This window comes from Patiria miniata, unplaced genomic scaffold, assembly GCF_015706575.1.
Source record: "Patiria miniata isolate m_02_andy unplaced genomic scaffold, ASM1570657v1 HiC_scaffold_8, whole genome shotgun sequence".
Classification (NCBI taxonomy): Eukaryota; Metazoa; Echinodermata; class Asteroidea; order Valvatida; family Asterinidae; genus Patiria; species Patiria miniata.
Genome location: NW_024037075.1, coordinates 8476544 through 8495571, shown reverse-complemented (window position 1 = coordinate 8495571; position 19028 = coordinate 8476544). Strand labels below are relative to the sequence as shown.

Here is a 19028-nt window from a genome sequence, read left to right as displayed (position 1 = left end):
GCTTTGCTCCAATCACCCAAGTTAATTGTACGCCCATTTTGAGGAACACCTCGACGTACAATGTGTACAATGATTGGCCAATGTGCTCACATACAGCAAATCATCATTGTGCGTAACTGGCCCAGGCCCAGTCAGACCTACATACAGACCCAGCCACGGCTACCTGTTAATTGTGTTTGTCTGGAGAAAACTCTCGACTTCTCCGCAAACGACCAATTGAAACTGAAAGTATTGATACAATAAGGCCGTGGTAACGTAAGTGATATACTATTTTTTTTTATCAAGTACCGCTATTTGAGTACGAGTACTTTGTTTTATCGAGTACTGTTATTCGAGTACGAGTACTTTGATGATCGAGTACAATTTCGACACGTGCGAGTACGAGTACTTCACTGCTCAAGGAAGAGTGCCGTCATATCGAGTATGAATACTTTGACATTCCAGTATGAGTACAAGTGCCCCAAAAAGTACTTGAGTAGTACTCCAGTACAAGTAACGAGTACGAGTACTACAACACTGGATAAAGTCAGTGTCCCTAACCAAAATGGAAGATTTCCATTGTTTTAGTAAGAGTGACCTTGACCTTTAAACTCTCAGCCCAAATCAACAGGCGTGATAAGACTACCAAGAGCAACCCACAAACCAAATTTGAAGTTCCTCATGCAGCAAAGTATTGCTCAAGCATTTGTGCTTAGCTGACAATATTTCCATTGTTTTAGCAATATTGACCTTGACCTTTGACCTGTCAGCCCCAAAAGGAAGAATCTTCTTAAGACTTTCAAGAACAACCTACAACCCCAATTTGAAGTTCCTCGGTTAAGTATTTCTCAAGCATTCGTGCTGAATATTTTTCCATTGTTTTAGAAATATTGACCTTGACATCTGGCCTGTCAGCCCCAAATCAATAGGCGTGATAAGGCTATCTTCTTAAGTTACCACGTTGACAAGATTTCTATTGTTTTAGTAATATTGACCTTGACCTTTGACCTGTCGACCCAAAAGCGATTGGCTTTTTAAGACTACCAAGAAAAACCCATAAACCAAACTTCAAGTTCCTAAGTAGAGTATTTCTGAAGTTACCATGTTGACAATGGTACCGTTAATTTTATACTTTTTTTTAGCAGTATAGTGACCTTGACCTTTGACCTGTCAGGCCCCAAAATCAATGGGCTTTGAAGAATATCAAGAACAACCAAAACCTAACCAAAACATAACACACACACAAACAGATACATACTGAAATTTGTATCCTTGTGGAGTCATTTCTTTGTTCTCGTCTACTAAATTTTTTGAGTTTGAAATTGCCCTATGGAGATACAATCTTTTGTTTCCTATTGTGCACATGTCACTAGAGGGTACCATGTTACAGATCATACATACAGACACACGCATACACACAGAAGGAACACGCTATCGCAATATCCCCCTCCGGCTTACAGCCAGGGGGATAAAAAGGCAACCTCCCACATAGATCGTGTAGAATTTCTCGAACCTGTAAATAACTGAATGCTTTCTAGTCTACTTGGGACGTGGCCAGAGCAAAATAATCCATTGAGCCACTCACACATGCCTACTAAGCCCCAAACAACCATCGAGTCATTTATACCAAATCAACAACATTGTGAGACGACATGTTTGAGCTGTGCAATAGAGTATCTGTTGACAATATTCTGTTGACTATGATAAATGGATGTAAAACCCTCTCCAGCAGTAAAGATTTGACTTACTTTAATCAAACCATGTTCTGCAGTAAAAGTCCATGCTGTTCCATTGAGCAACCCCAGTGATGGGTCATTGTTGTCCACTGGTATGTTGCCATCGGTGAATGAAATATTTCGTGCAATCTGCCCATCCGGATCCATCAGCAATGGATACTGACAAACTTTGATAAAATTAATTGCAGTAAGAATGTAGTTACAGACATATTTTGAACTCTGTAAATGTTACAAATCACAGAATTGACAAACTGAAATAAGCAGCCCGTTTTCTTTTATGTAAAGCAAAGTAAAAACAGAAAACAATATTACTCTTATTACTATTGTAATTTTACAGTGCGAAAAACAAGAAGCTGACAATCATAACTTGAACATAAAATCAAAAGTTCAGAGACAATTTCATATTTTTCTTCAAAATTGTATAGATGGTGATAAAATAATTGCGACTGCTTAGGCTACTTTTTTTGCAGCCTCTTGTATGTAAAATAGGTACTTTTATTATTTTGTTGGTTCATGTAATGAATGCAACTTGAGGTTACACTTGTTCCTACCTGGTGATGTTGTAGTGGGGCCAGATGTAGACGGGGCAGTTGTTGTAGTCCGCTCTGTTGAAAAATATGTCACGCATACATGTACAAATAGCTGAAATCTTTTCTTTAATAACACATTTCATACAACAAATAACACAAAGAAGAAGATGCCATTTAAACTTCATTGAGATTAACTCCATTTTCATGTTTTATGATCGTGCAAAGTTGAAAGAACACATTAAAGATACATGTAGACTTATTTGCTAAAATCTCTGGTGTTAACCTGGCCTATATCACACAGCTCTTGGATCCTCTCTTATCTGGACTGTAGGCCTTATATCACCCAACAATGATGACGACTATTCCCTGGTAGATAAAGATCTATCTTGGATCCTCTCTTGTCAGTATTCACATGTTTATCTTTGATGGTTGAATAAGTGAATGTGCTGTTGATCCCCTTAACCCCCCCCCCCCCCCCCCCACAATCCTAGTTTTCATTACTAAGATTACACAGTGACCATTCCTTTACTGATCAGTGGGGTAAACATTGAGATTGTGCAAAATTACAAATCCTTGGGAACAATGATTGACAGCAAGCTAGATTGGAGAGAACACTCCCTCACAGCAAAGGGAAATCAGAGGTTATATTTCCTGCGTGAGCTACTTTCTATTCGGGTCATTATGAATCTTGTTTACACCTTGGTCAAATAGAAAGTGTCATCATTCACGACTGTGCAGTTTGGTACAATGGAGCAATGAAACAACTATCAAATATTGGGGGAATGGAATTTGGGTGAAGTCTGCAGGGAGAGGATACTATCTAAGGCTCTAAGTGTGGTGGAAAATGGTGTGCATCCCCTCAATACATATTTCAAAATGCTTAGTAGTGGTAGGAGATTTCAGTCAGTAAGGGCAAGAACAAACCGGTATCTCAATTCATTTGTACCGTTTCAAAACATCTCCTCAATGATCAGCATCGATGCAACTAACATCTTTAACTACACGTATCTTATCAATATTACCCTTTCCAAAACAGTCAGGTTTTCAAATTGTTTTTCCACATCTGTAATTTTGACAAATATGCTTAAATATTTATTGTCATAGTATTTGTAAGTATATTGTAAGTTACTTACTTAATTTTCTGGATTTTATGTATTGCATGTGACGGAAACAAATTTCCCGGAAAGAACACTAAATTGAAGTTGAATTGAAATTGGAATGTAAAGGCCCTTTGCATACAGAAGCAATTTTAGATTCAAACCAACCATGGAGTTATAAAACGGATGAAGCAACTCAGTCGTTCTCCAACTCATCCGCTGTGCCAACTTGACCATTCCGACTTGTCTGTTGACCAACTTGACTTAAAATAAGGAGTCATCTCGAACATTTGCCAACTCGTCTGTTGTATAACTCAACTTAAACCATTGCTATGACGTCACACTATTGTTAAAAGTGTGGATTCGGATCTACGAATCTCTTACACTGGTCACAAAGTGTGGATTTGGAACGAAGAATCTTTAGTAAAGTGTGGATTCGGAATTACGAATCCACACTTTGAAAACGTCGGACAATTGTTCTCCATAATGAGCATGAATAGGACCGTCTGCGTGAAAATTTGCTTTCCGAAAATTACCAATGCATCTTCACTGTCAGCTTTTCCGCCGTCACTGCAAAATTTACTTTTAAATTAGTCAGAAAGAAATCGTCGTCTCAACTATCCATTTTGACGTATGTGGCGATACACATGCTAAACACGCCAGGAAACAATGTTGCAACCTGACGCCACTTCCGCACTTGTGTACAACGTTTATGGAGAGTCATTTCAAGTATTTCCTAACAATTTTGGAAACGTTTATCAGTCCCAGATTCATGTCTTATTATCAATTTTGCAACAAATGGCCTTCATTGAGATGATATATGAAGAAAAAAGTGGCGTCAGGTTGCAGCATTCTTTCTTATACTTCTGTTGACGCAATGGTTTAAGTCGAAGAATACACTCGCAAGTGTGGATTCTTAATTTACGAATTCACACTTTCTCGTGTATTCTCCTTAACTTAAAACATGGAACTAGTCAACTTGACCAACAAAATAAGTTTGAGTTTTGTGTCTTTGATTCTTCCAGTTGTAAGAGCTGCATTCTTTTGCGAGCTGGGCAATATGTGAAGCGAGCAGCTTTATCTGGGACAATTTTGTTACCAACATTGTATATGCAAGATAATTGTCGCTTTGGTGCATGACAATTATATTGTTTTGTTCTTGGTAAACCTATACACTTACACAAAGTTGGAGATAGTTCTTTCAGTTTATACAGCATTTCCAATAAGAGTCTGTCAATCAATTTCAGTCATCATCACTGATTGATCAGATCCTTAATCAATGGGCCAGCAGCCATGCATCCTCCACAGACACACCTGCTCAATATCACAGAAGACCAATCAACTTGAAGTAGAAAGTTGCTGTCTGTCAACTTGTCATGTCAACGGCCTAACCCTTTGGGGGTTTAGGGCCGCACTTAAGTAAAAACAAGAACTGATATGAAAATAAAAATATAAAAATTATTCACTTTCGAATAAGCTATCCAACAAAAAATCTAGCAAACATACGTTATTAAATTGTTTCTTTACCAAATTTGAAATATTTCAGGGCCGGTCCTACTTCAGGATTGAATTTAAATTATCTGGACTGACTGTAGGCCTTAATATTTATGTTATTTTTGTTGCTTTTTCATCTGTTTCTTTATTATCTGTTTATTAAATGAAGTTTTTCTCCCTTTTAATTATTATTACCTTTGAATTTTGTCTATAATAAATTTTATAATTGTTATTATATTGATATTGCTTCTTAACATTTCCTCCGCACCTTAAAGACCACCGCACTCTTCACATTACAGCTACAAACAGATCCAGAACAGCATCTCTGCAAACATCCATTCAGAAAGCAAGAATGATGTGAATAGCCACATCGTAAAAATAAAATGGGCACATGGTCTGATCTGGGGAAGTCAGGTTGGCGTAGCGGTACTTTCCCCGCTCTGATTCGAATCCCGCCTAAGCCAACATATGGATTGGGTTTTCATGGGTTCCCCCCAGATTATTCTTCTGGTGTTTCCTCCCACCTCTAAAACTGTAATTGCTTCTCATTGTCTTCTCTCCACAGATTTTTCAGGCTTGTGAGCTTCAGTGCCTAGGGTGCTTTTGAGAAACCCTTGGTTACCAGAAACAAGTAAAAATAATAATAACAATAACCAAGCAGACGAGTGCTTTGCTGTTCCTGTGCTGCTATACAGTTTTGGCGTTATGTAATGGCAGATAGATGAGATACGGCTTTTGGACAATATAACAAGTAATTCTTTTAGACTGGGGGGTTGGGGGCTGGGCTATTGAATCATCCATCCATGGGCTATTGAATCATGATGAAAAAACAAATTGAGGCATTTCAAAGTATTTTACAACCAAAATGTATTCAACAGCACTGAAAAACAGAAAACACTTTTTAAATGTGCCATTTTGACGTAAGCGAGAGTATACATATTGATATACAATTATATCCTGAAGAGCGCCACCTAGTGTAATGTGGTGGGTCCCCCCCCCCCCCCCTTAGATCTTCCAAGGCCGGTCAATTTTGGATTTTGGTCACCCCCATCCCCCCACTCGCCTGCAAAGATTTACGCCACTTCCTCAAAAAAATTTAACATGACAGCAGGCTCATCCACTTCATAACCAAACAGGCGAGTGCAATCTGCCAGAAAGCTGACATTGGCGTCCTCTGTCCTTCATCAAAACTGGAGTACCGTCAAACAACGCCGTGAGGCTAAAATCATTGAAGTCAGCATTCCTGCAGACGGCAAAATCAGAACGAAGTTTGCCAAAAAACAAGACAAACACCAAGACCTGAGAATGGAGATCCAGAAAATGTGGCACGTCAAGGCCACCATACATCCTGTCATCATCGGTTCAACTGGTCTCATGCTGAAGGACACAGTCCAACAGGCTGAACACCTTGGGTACAGACACACCTTCTCCAACGGACAGTCATCCTCCAAACATGCAACATCACCCGTTGCTTCCTAAACCAAACCATTTAGCTCCTGGTGCATCATCAACTGCGATGCAAACCTACAGCGGCAGAGTAGCTAAAATGTTTTTCTTTGGACTAATCATAGTCTTGAAAAACTGTATTCCGCTGGCTGATAAAGCTTTGTTAACTAGAAATAATAATACTTATAACTCTGGATTGCAGGATAGGGCGACACTTCCATAGAAACGTGCACAAAATTTTTCAAACTTTAATGTGACCTAACCCAATTTTACCTAATCAGATCCCAACCAAGTTTGATATGTGTACATTTTCACGAGCAATCGATCTAGCCCAATTGCGACCATACAATTCCTTTGCTAAAGGGTAGTTACCTCAAAAAAGGGACACCCAAAGTGTCGCCCTTACTAATAATAATTATAAATATAAATTCATGCTAATAATAATTATCACCCTGGATTAGACATTTGGGAGACATCCCCATAGACTTGTGCACAACATTTTTCAAAGTTAAATGTGCCCTAACCCAATATTCCCTTGTCCTTTTTCCACAAATTTTGGTATGTTTACTAATTAGACAACGAGCAACAAACAGGCCTATAATCTAATTGCGACAGTAAAATTTTGCCTCTAAAAGGGAGCTGTGACATTAGGGAGACATGAAAAAAGTCAATTTCAGGTCTCTCACGATTGATTTCATATTGATTTTCAAAGATTAAATCTAGAAATCTGTAATTGCTTCATTTGCTTGTAATTTTATAAACGATGAAGTCACAATGACGTTGTTACATTTTATGCATCTTCAGTTGGTTTTGCATTTATGTATTCAAATTGAAGTTGGTATCAGTTTTCATGTTGACAAACAGTTCTGGAGACGCAGTGGCTGAGGAGAATAATAATAATAGTGAAGTCTTACATTAAAAATAGGACACCGAACAAGTTGGACAAAGGAGGATAGAATTTTCAGTGGGAAGCACGGCGGTCCAATTGGCACAATGGTCACAATGTCAAATGGTCCAGTTGTTTTGAGTTGACGAGATACCTATAAAATGTCAATGCTGTTACCGATTAGCTGGTTCCCAATCCCTATTCTTTAGTTATCATTTCATTCGGCAAGAACCTGTCTAGTCTATAGCTAGGTGCTAAGCAAAGATGCTACAGGGCCGTAGGCACTGTAGTCAAAATCAACGTCAAAATATTTTTCAGATGAGTTTTTGTAAGTCATTTAAGGGCAATGTGAATATGTTTTTGCCATACACAACTCAAGTCTCATTTCAAAATATGACTTCAACATGTAAACAATTATATTTGTATTCACTCTGTAAAGTTGCAGCAGTGTGGCATGGCTGGGTTTATTCTCGCCTATGACTGAGTCCTTCAAAGGTTCCAAAAAAAGACTAGGTTATTATCTCCCTCAGCTACTCATTTTGAGGATCAGACATTCATGTCTGCAGAGCCACGGTTCAACGTCTGATATATCCTAAAGTACCAATTTTATGCACCCCGAATGTTAACCAATCAGAGTTCGATTTCAAAACTGTGACTACAGAAATGTGGACTAAGCTGTTGATTGGTCAATTGAATGCTCAGAATCTTACAGTATTTTCGGCATAATTAGCTGCTGAATCTGCTCGCATATCATAGACAGGCATGCAACTGGGAAGTCACACAAAAAAAGAGGAAATTCAAATCTTTCCAAGACTTTGTAATGTTTTTTTACTTCTAATGGCACACATGGGAAGTAAAAATATAAGGAAATCAGATGATCTGAGGAAAAGTTGCATGCCTGCTTAGATCCTTGTTGTGTAAGGGGCAATTCCATACACTAAACTGACCCATTGTGCGGGTAAACGTTTCCAAATCTGAGGGCTAACTTGCAGCATTAGTTTGTATTCCCAAATTATAAAAGGTTTGGCGAGACAATTGATTTTGAACCATCCGACGGTAAATGAACCATTGGGGCCTAACAACGAATGCACTAAAGGTCCATTTAGGAAATATCCTTGTGGTTCAAAAGCACGCATCTCAAGGATGTCAGCAATGCAAAGGATGTTTTCTCAGAAACAATTCAAGCAAGCTCTTACCAGGAAGTGCACAGCCGTTAAATACCACAAAGAAGTTGTCATTGGCGTCTGGATTGATGATGTAGACTTCCACCTCCACCATGGATAGCGGGCCATCAGAAAGTAGAATCTTTTGTCCAAAAGTGCCCACAAATACCGATGAACCTTCTGGGTTCAATAGGGGTATCAGGTCAGTCCTCTCATATGGTTTGAATTTAAATGCCACCTCAGTTAGTCCAGAGTTTCCACTATCCTTGTGGATTGTGACAGATGTCACATTAACTCTTGGAGTAAAAGTCACCCTCAAGGAGGACCCTGAGTATGGCATTGATGGGTTAGGAGGGCTGCTTGGCCTCCATGCGTCTTCTGGACCAATAGAGGCACCACTCTCAGTAGTTCTGCTCACAGACACTTCATTGGATCTGTCCAGGTTTTCATCACACACCACCTCAGTTGTTGTTTCAATGGTTGTGCTTGCTGCTAGGAAGAATAAATATGGCAATATCAATAACTTGAAATAAAGGTGAAAATATCAATACATAACTTGTTATTATGAACCATCACTCGGGAACAAGCTGCAGTATAATATCCCCGACTCCAATTGGATTGTGGTTTTCTTTGTGCATTTTGACCATTTGTTGTAGTGGAATAACTGGTTATTCAATGTTTACCACCATTCAGCAATTGTTGTATAGGTTTCCGTATTTCACGATATTTTCTCCAGTTTTCTAATGTGGACTTTTCAGTGTGAATAAGGCAAGTCAACGTAACAACTGTGTTTTAATGCTAGCCTTTACCCTTACAAATCTGCATGGTTAACATGTTGTTTTATACAATTGGAATAAAATTTGCCCTTTCCAGAAGGATTCAGATAAAAAAAACTGTTCAATTTCGATTTCATCTAACACAGACATATGTGTTATTCTAAAACCTCTGAATATTATTCTTAAAAATTATATTGTTTCCTCACTGCACAATACCATACAGTATCAAATGTTTTAATGCTAGTATAAGACAAGAAATCCACCATATCATTTGAGTAGGCTTATGCTACCTATTGAGTAATCTTTATTTCAGATCTTACCTGTAGTTGTTGGAACAGCTACTGTAGTTGGAGGGACTATAGGAAAATTCAAAAGGCAACAGTTTTACAAAAGTTTGCTAAAAACACTGAAAGTCTAGAATGACAGTTAGATAATTGTCAAAGGCGAGTTGATTTCTGTAAAAAGGCAAAATCAGATCCATCACAGTTGATTTTCAATTGATTTTCAAAGATCAATCACATGCTCTCACTTTGAACATACCGGTATATGCACACCTACTGCATTGTAAACTGATCAAGAGCAATCATTAAAAAAAAAAAAAAAAAAAAATAGCTCACATTCCTTAATGTAAAGGTCGCAGACAAGTAATTTTTTTTCAAAATGTACAACCTAGCCAGAGACAAACTTCATTGAAAGCAATTTCACATCTTTTTCCACTATCAAATTATGAGGCACTTCCAGTTTGGTCTGGAAGGAAGGGTCATGTGATTTGACACACAAGATAAAATAAAGATCCTGGATTATTCTATCGATTCCCGCAAAAGTCAATTTCAGGTCTCTCATGGTTGATTTTATATTGATTTTCAAAGATTAAATCTAGAAATCTTTAATTGCTTCATTTGCTTCTTATTATATAAATGATGACGTCACAATGACATTAGTACGTCAAAATGTTTTTTAGATGCGTTTTTGTAAGTCATTTAAGGGCAATGTGAATATGTTTTTGCCGTACACAACTCAAGTCTCATTTCAAAATTTGACTTCAACATGTAAACAATTATATTTGTATTCACTCTGTAAAGTTGCAGCAGTGTGGCATGGCTGGGTTTATTCTCGCCTATGACTGAGTCCTTCCACTGGTTCCAAAAAAAGACTAGGTTATTATCTCCCTCAGCTACTCGTTTTGAGGATCAGACATTCATGTCTGCAGAGCCACGGTTCAACGTCTGATATATCCTAAAGTACCAATTTTATGCTCCCCCGAATGTTAACCAATCAGAGTCCGATTTCAAAACTGTGACTTCAGAAATGTGGACTAAGCTGTTGATTGGTCAATTGAATGCTCAGAATCTTACGGATTTTTTGGCATAATTAGCTGCTGAATCTGCTCGCATATAATACAGAGATGAAACTGGCATATGGCAAAAAAATCGGAAAATAGGCCAAACAAAGATATGTGTCCGAAATCTGGGCCGCTCTGCCATTACACACATGTACATGTACATATACAATACACTTCATGCCCAATTTCCGGACACCAACACCTGCTTTATTTTCGATTCAAACAAAATTTTACGATGAAAAAAAAAAGGTCAGTGGTTTCATTGCATAAAATGCCTGAATTACGGTAAGAGTAATGGAGTCATCAATAAAGAAGTTCACTTCTTCCTTGAGAAAGTCAAGGGAAAAGTCCAAAAGACAAGGGCACCGTTCATGGTGCTTCAATCATGTCCATGATTCAACCACACAACTCCACTACTCCACTTGCATTCATACGTGGGAAAAAATCAGGCATTATCGTCTTTCTCTTCCAACAAATGCCAGTGAAATGTTTCGCTAATGCTCTCTTCGCTATCCTCGAGATAATCATCATGATTTTTAAAGCACTGCATTTTGTACAACTAAATCTGAAACCTCTGGAAATCGCACAACATAATGATTTTATCCACTGGATCGTTCACAATTAAGGCTACCCGTTCCCTACCGGCCATGTGCTAGTGGTACGGTGTGGTACGTACGCTGTACCATTGCATATTCGCACGCACATGCTACACAGTGATTTTCCATGTCGCCCGTCAATGTTTAACCTTTTGTCCAGCCGGAGAAGGCTCCAATCAGTGTTATGCCCTGTGTTTCTACCGTTGAAACACTCCAATAACGACTGGTGAAAGAGATTAAACTACGTTGGCGATGATTTTAACGTGCCATTTCCATCGACTTTTCTTCAAAATTATGATTGAAATAAAATGACTTTTTGTGAAAAAATCGTTAGAAAATCAAATTTTCTGGGACATACTGTAAAAAAATCGGAAATTTCGTTGGAAAATTTAAAAAGTCAGATTTCCGATTAAAATCGGAAAAGTTTCATCTCTGGTCATAGACAGGCATCCAACTGGGAAGTCACTCAAAAAAGAGGAAATTCAAATCTTTCCAAGACTTTGTCATGTTTTTTTACTTCTAATGGCACACATGGGAAGTAAAAAAAAGAGGAAATCAGCTGATCTGAGGAAAATTGCATGCCTGCTTAAATCCTTGTTGTGTAAGGGGCAATTCCATACACTAAACTGACCCATTGTGCGGGTAAACGTTTCCAAATCTGAGGGCTAACTTGCAGCATTAGTTTGTATTCCCAAATTATAAAAGGTTTGGCGAGACAATTGATTTTGAACCATCCGACGGTAAATGAACCATTGGGGCCTAACAACGAATGCACTAAAGGTCCATTTAGGAAATATCCTTGTGGTTCAAAAGCACGCATCTCAAGGATGTCAGCAATGCAAAGGATGTTTTCTCAGAAACAATTCAAGCAAGCTCTTACCAGGAAGTGCACAGCCGTTAAATACCACAAAGAAGTTGTCATTGGCGTCTGGATTGATGATGTAGACTTCCACCTCCACCATGGATAGCGGGCCATCAGAAAGTAGAATCTTTTGTCCAAAAGTGCCCACAAATACCGATGAACCTTCTGGGTTCAATAGGGGTATCAGGTCAGTCCTCTCATATGGTTTGAATTTAAATGCCACCTCAGTTAGTCCAGAGTTTCCACTATCCTTGTGGATTGTGACAGATGTCACATTAACTCTTGGAGTAAAAGTCACCCTCAAGGAGGACCCTGAGTATGGCATTGATGGGTTAGGAGGGCTGCTTGGCCTCCATGCGTCTTCTGGACCAATAGAGGCACCACTCTCAGTAGTTCTGCTCACAGACACTTCATTGGATCTGTCCAGGTTTTCATCACACACCACCTCAGTTGTTGTTTCAATGGTTGTGCTTGCTGCTAGGAAGAATAAATATGGCAATATCAATAACTTGAAATAAAGGTGAAAATATCAATACATAACTTGTTATTATGAACCATCACTCGGGAACAAGCTGCAGTATAATATCCCCGACTCCAATTGGATTGTGGTTTTCTTTGTGCATTTTGACCATTTGTTGTAGTGGAATAACTGGTTATTCAATGTTTACCACCATTCAGCAATTGTTGTATAGGTTTCCGTATTTCACGATATTTTCTCCAGTTTTCTAATGTGGACTTTTCAGTGTGAATAAGGCAAGTCAACGTAACAACTGTGTTTTAATGCTAGCCTTTACCCTTACAAATCTGCATGGTTAACATGTTGTTTTATACAATTGGAATAAAATTTGCCCTTTCCAGAAGGATTCAGATAAAAAAAACTGTTCAATTTCGATTTCATCTAACACAGACATATGTGTTATTCTAAAACCTCTGAATATTATTCTTAAAAATTATATTGTTTCCTCACTGCACAATACCATACAGTATCAAATGTTTTAATGTTAGTATAAGACAAGAAATCCAACATATCATTTGAGTAGGCTTATGCTACCTATTGAGTAATCTTTATTTCAGATCTTACCTGTAGTTGTTGGAACAGCTACTGTAGTTGGAGGGACTATAGGAAAAATTCAAAAGGCAACAGTTTTACAAAAGTTTGCTAAAAACACTGAAAGTCTAGAATGACAGTTAGATAATTGTCAAAGGCGAGTTGATTTCTGTAAAAAGGCAAAATCAGATCCATCACAGTTGATTTTCAATTGATTTTCAAAGATCAATCACATGCTCTCACTTTGAACATACCGGTATATGCACACCTACTGCATTGTAAACTGATCAAGAGCAATCATTAAAAAAAAAAAATTAAAAAAAATAGCTCACATTCCTTAATGTAAAGGTCGCAGACAAGTAATTTTTTTTCAAAATGTACAACCTAGCCAGAGACAAACTTCATTGAAAGCAATTTCACATCTTTTTCCACTATCAAATTATGAGGCACTTCCAGTTTGGTCTGGAAGGAAGGGTCATGTGATTTGACACACAAGATAAAATAAAGATCCTGGATTATTCTATCGATTCCCGCAAAAGTCAATTTCAGGTCTCTCACGGTTGATTTTATATTGATTTTCAAAGATTAAATCTAGAAATCTTTAATTGCTTCATTTGCTTCTTATTATATAAATGATGACGTCACAATGACATTAGTACGTCAAAATGTTTTTTAGATGCATTTTTGTAAGTCATTTAAGGGCAATGTGAATATGTTTTTGCCGTACACAACTCAAGTCTCATTTCAAAATTTGACTTCAACATGTAAACAATTATATTTGTATTCACTCTGTAAAGTTGCAGCAGTGTGGCATGGCTGGGTTTATTCTCGCCTATGACTGAGTCCTTCCACTGGTTCCAAAAAAAGACTAGGTTATTATCTCCCTCAGCTACTCGTTTTGAGGATCAGACATTCATGTCTGCAGAGCCACGGTTCAACGTCTGATATATCCTAAAGTACCAATTTTATGCTCCCCGAATGTTAACCAATCAGAGTCCGATTTCAAAACTGTGACTTCAGAAATGTGGACTAAGCTGTTGATTGGTCAATTGAATGCTCAGAATCTTACGGATTTTTTGGCATAATTAGCTGCTGAATCTGCTCGCATATAATACAGAGATGAAACTGGCATATGGCAAAAAAATCGGAAAATAGGCCAAACAAAGATATGTGTCCGAAATCTGGGCCGCTCTGCCATTACACACATGTACATGTACATATACAATACACTTCATGCCCAATTTCCGGACACCAACACCTGCTTTATTTTCGATTCAAACAAAATTTTACGATGAAAAAAAAAAGGTCAGTGGTTTCATTGCATAAAATGCCTGAATTACGGTAAGAGTAATGGAGTCATCAATAAAGAAGTTCACTTCTTCCTTGAGAAAGTCAAGGGAAAAGTCCAAAAGACAAGGGCACCGTTCATGGTGCTTCAATCATGTCCATGATTCAACCACACAACTCCACTACTCCACTTGCATTCATACGTGGGAAAAAATCAGGCATTATCGTCTTTCTCTTCCAACAAATGCCAGTGAAATGTTTCGCTAATGCTCTCTTCGCTATCCTCGAGATAATCATCATGATTTTTAAAGCACTGCATTTTGTACAACTAAATCTGAAACCTCTGGAAATCGCACAACATAATGATTTTATCCACTGGATCGTTCACAATTAAGGCTACCCGTTCCCTACCGGCCATGTGCTAGTGGTACGGTGTGGTACGTACGCTGTACCATTGCATATTCGCACGCACATGCTACACAGTGATTTTCCATGTCGCCCGTCAATGTTTAACCTTTTGTCCAGCCGGAGAAGGCTCCAATCAGTGTTATGCCCTGTGTTTCTACCGTTGAAACACTCCAATAACGACTGGTGAAAGAGATTAAACTACGTTGGCGATGATTTTAACGTGCCATTTCCATCGACTTTTCTTCAAAATTATGATTGAAATAAAATGACTTTTTGTGAAAAAATCGTTAGAAAATCAAATTTTCTGGGACATACTGTAAAAAAATCGGAAATTTCGTTGGAAAATTTAAAAAGTCAGATTTCCGATTAAAATCGGAAAAGTTTCATCTCTGGTCATAGACAGGCATCCAACTGGGAAGTCACTCAAAAAAGAGGAAATTCAAATCTTTCCAAGACTTTGTCATGTTTTTTTACTTCTAATGGCACACATGGGAAGTAAAAAAAAGAGGAAATCAGCTGATCTGAGGAAAATTGCATGCCTGCTTAAATCCTTGTTGTGTAAGGGGCAATTCCATACACTAAACTGACCCATTGTGCGGGTAAACGTTTCCAAATCTGAGGGCTAACTTGCAGCATTAGTTTGTATTCCCAAATTATAAAAGGTTTGGCGAGACAATTGATTTTGAACCATCCGACGGTAAATGAACCATTGGGGCCTAACAACGAATGCACTAAAGGTCCATTTAGGAAATATCCTTGTGGTTCAAAAGCACGCATCTCAAGGATGTCAGCAATGCAAAGGATGTTTTCTCAGAAACAATTCAAGCAAGCTCTTACCAGGAAGTGCACAGCCGTTAAATACCACAAAGAAGTTGTCATTGGCGTCTGGATTGATGATGTAGACTTCCACCTCCACCATGGATAGCGGGCCATCAGAAAGTAGAATCTTTTGTCCAAAAGTGCCCACAAATACCGATGAACCTTCTGGGTTCAATAGGGGTATCAGGTCAGTCCTCTCATATGGTTTGAATTTAAATGCCACCTCAGTTAGTCCAGAGTTTCCACTATCCTTGTGGATTGTGACAGATGTCACATTAACTCTTGGAGTAAAAGTCACCCTCAAGGAGGACCCTGAGTATGGCATTGATGGGTTAGGAGGGCTGCTTGGCCTCCATGCGTCTTCTGGACCAATAGAGGCACCACTCTCAGTAGTTCTGCTCACAGACACTTCATTGGATCTGTCCAGGTTTTCATCACACACCACCTCAGTTGTTGTTTCAATGGTTGTGCTTGCTGCTAGGAAGAATAAATATGGCAATATCAATAACTTGAAATAAAGGTGAAAATATCAATACATAACTTGTTATTATGAACCATCACTCGGGAACAAGCTGCAGTATAATATCCCCGACTCCAATTGGATTGTGGTTTTCTTTGTGCATTTTGACCATTTGTTGTAGTGGAATAACTGGTTATTCAATGTTTACCACCATTCAGCAATTGTTGTATAGGTTTCCGTATTTCACGATATTTTCTCCAGTTTTCTAATGTGGACTTTTCAGTGTGAATAAGGCAAGTCAACGTAACAACTGTGTTTTAATGCTAGCCTTTACCCTTACAAATCTGCATGGTTAACATGTTGTTTTATACAATTGGAATAAAATTTGCCCTTTCCAGAAGGATTCAGATAAAAAAAACTGTTCAATTTCGATTTCATCTAACACAGACATATGTGTTATTCTAAAACCTCTGAATATTATTCTTAAAAATTATATTGTTTCCTCACTGCACAATACCATACAGTATCAAATGTTTTAATGTTAGTATAAGACAAGAAATCCAACATATCATTTGAGTAGGCTTATGCTACCTATTGAGTAATCTTTATTTCAGATCTTACCTGTAGTTGTTGGAACAGCTACTGTAGTTGGAGGGACTATAGGAAAATTCAAAAGGCAACAGTTTTACAAAAGTTTGCTAAAAACACTGAAAGTCTAGAATGACAGTTAGATAATTGTCAAAGGCGAGTTGATTTCTGTAAAAAGGCAAAATCAGATCCATCACAGTTGATTTTCAATTGATTTTCAAAGATCAATCACATGCTCTCACTTTGAACATACCGGTATATGCACACCTACTGCATTGTAAACTGATCAAGAGCAATCATTAAAAAAAAAAAATTAAAAAAAATAGCTCACATTCCTTAATGTAAAGGTCGCAGACAAGTAATTTTTTTTCAAAATGTACAACCTAGCCAGAGACAAACTTCATTGAAAGCAATTTCACATCTTTTTCCACTATCAAATTATGAGGCACTTCCAGTTTGGTCTGGAAGGAAGGGTCATGTGATTTGACACACAAGATAAAATAAAGATCCTGGATTATTCTATCGATTCCCGCAAAAGTCAATTTCAGGTCTCTCACGGTTGATTTTATATTGATTTTCAAAGATTAAATCTAGAAATCTTTAATTGCTTCATTTGCTTCTTATTATATAAATGATGACGTCACAATGACATTAGTACGTCAAAATGTTTTTTAGATGCATTTTTGTAAGTCATTTAAGGGCAATGTGAATATGTTTTTGCCGTACACAACTCAAGTCTCATTTCAAAATTTGACTTCAACATGTAAACAATTATATTTGTATTCACTCTGTAAAGTTGCAGCAGTGTGGCATGGCTGGGTTTATTCTCGCCTATGACTGAGTCCTTCCACTGGTTCCAAAAAAGACTAGGTTATTATCTCCCTCAGCTACTCGTTTTGAGGATCAGACATTCATGTCTGCAGAGCCACGGTTCAACGTCTGATATATCCTAAAGTACCAATTTTATGCTCCCCGAATGTTAACCAATCAGAGTCCGATTTCAAAACTGTGACTTCAGAAATGTGGACTAAGCTGTTGATTGGTCAATTGAATGCTCAGAATCTTACGGATTTTTTGGCATAATTAGCTGCTGAATCTGCTCGCATATAATACAGAGATGAAACTGGCATATGGCAAAAAAATCGGAAAATAGGCCAAACAAAGATATGTGTCCGAAATCTGGGCCGCTCTGCCATTACACACATGTACATGTACATATACAATACACTTCATGCCCAATTTCCGGACACCAACACCTGCTTTATTTTCGATTCAAACAAAATTTTACGATGAAAAAAAAAAGGTCAGTGGTTTCATTGCATAAAATGCCTGAATTACGGTAAGAGTAATGGAGTCATCAATAAAGAAGTTCACTTCTTCCTTGAGAAAGTCAAGGGAAAAGTCCAAAAGACAAGGGCACCGTTCATGGTGCTTCAATCATGTCCATGATTCAACCACACAACTCCACTACTCCACTTGCATTCATACGTGGGAAAAAATCAGGCATTATCGTCTTTCTCTTCCAACAAATGCCAGTGAAATGTTTCGCTAATGCTCTCTTCGCTATCCTCGAGATAATCATCATGATTTTTAAAGCACTGCATTTTGTACAACTAAATCTGAAACCTCTGGAAATCGCACAACATAATGATTTTATCCACTGGATCGTTCACAATTAAGGCTACCCGTTCCCTACCGGCCATGTGCTAGTGGTACGGTGTGGTACGTACGCTGTACCATTGCATATTCGCACGCACATGCTACACAGTGATTTTCCATGTCGCCCGTCAATGTTTAACCTTTTGTCCAGCCGGAGAAGGCTCCAATCAGTGTTATGCCCTGTGTTTCTACCGTTGAAACACTCCAATAACGACTGGTGAAAGAGATTAAACTACGTTGGCGATGATTTTAACGTGCCATTTCCATCGACTTTTCTTCAAAATTATGATTGAAATAAAATGACTTTTTGTGAAAAAATCGTTAGAAAATCAAATTTTCTGGGACATACTGTAAAAAAATCGGAAATTTCGTTGGAAAATTTAAAAAGTCAGATTTCCGATTAAAATCGGAAAAGTTTCATCTCTGGTCATAGACAGGCATCCAACTGGGAAGTCACTCAAAAAAGAGGAAATTCAAATCTTTCCAAGACTTTGTCATGTTTTTTTACTTCTAATGGCACACATGGGAAGTAAAAAAAAGAGGAAATCAGCTGATCTGAGGAAAATTGCATGCCTGCTTAAATCCTTGTTGTGTAAGGGGCAATTCCATACACTAAACTGACCCATTGTGCGGGTAAACGTTTCCAAATCTGAGGGCTAACTTGCAGCATTAGTTTGTATTCCCAAATTATAAAAGGTTTGGCGAGACAATTGATTTTGAACCATCCGACGGTAAATGAACCATTGGGGCCTAACAACGAATGCACTAAAGGTCCATTTAGGAAATATCCTTGTGGTTCAAAAGCACGCATCTCAAGGATGTCAGCAATGCAAAGGATGTTTTCTCAGAAAC

General features: G+C 38.1%; 1 protein-coding gene across 1 annotated transcript in view; it reads right to left on the bottom strand.

Annotated features, from left to right (window-relative positions):
- The window catches only part of LOC119719705 (mucin-2-like), a 180664-nt gene that overhangs the window by 145168 nt on the left and 16468 nt on the right, over nucleotides 1-19028 (bottom strand). Inside the window, exons 10-17 of the mRNA XM_038189202.1 lie at nucleotides 16551-16586; nucleotides 15488-15946; nucleotides 12989-13024; nucleotides 11926-12384; nucleotides 9428-9463; nucleotides 8365-8823; nucleotides 2267-2320; nucleotides 1728-1882 (exon numbers count right to left, since the gene is read on the bottom strand). Coding sequence (XP_038045130.1) covers nucleotides 1728-1882; nucleotides 2267-2320; nucleotides 8365-8823; nucleotides 9428-9463; nucleotides 11926-12384; nucleotides 12989-13024; nucleotides 15488-15946; nucleotides 16551-16586 — 1694 coding nt within the window. The remainder of the gene's footprint in view (nucleotides 1-1727; nucleotides 1883-2266; nucleotides 2321-8364; nucleotides 8824-9427; nucleotides 9464-11925; nucleotides 12385-12988; nucleotides 13025-15487; nucleotides 15947-16550; nucleotides 16587-19028) is intronic.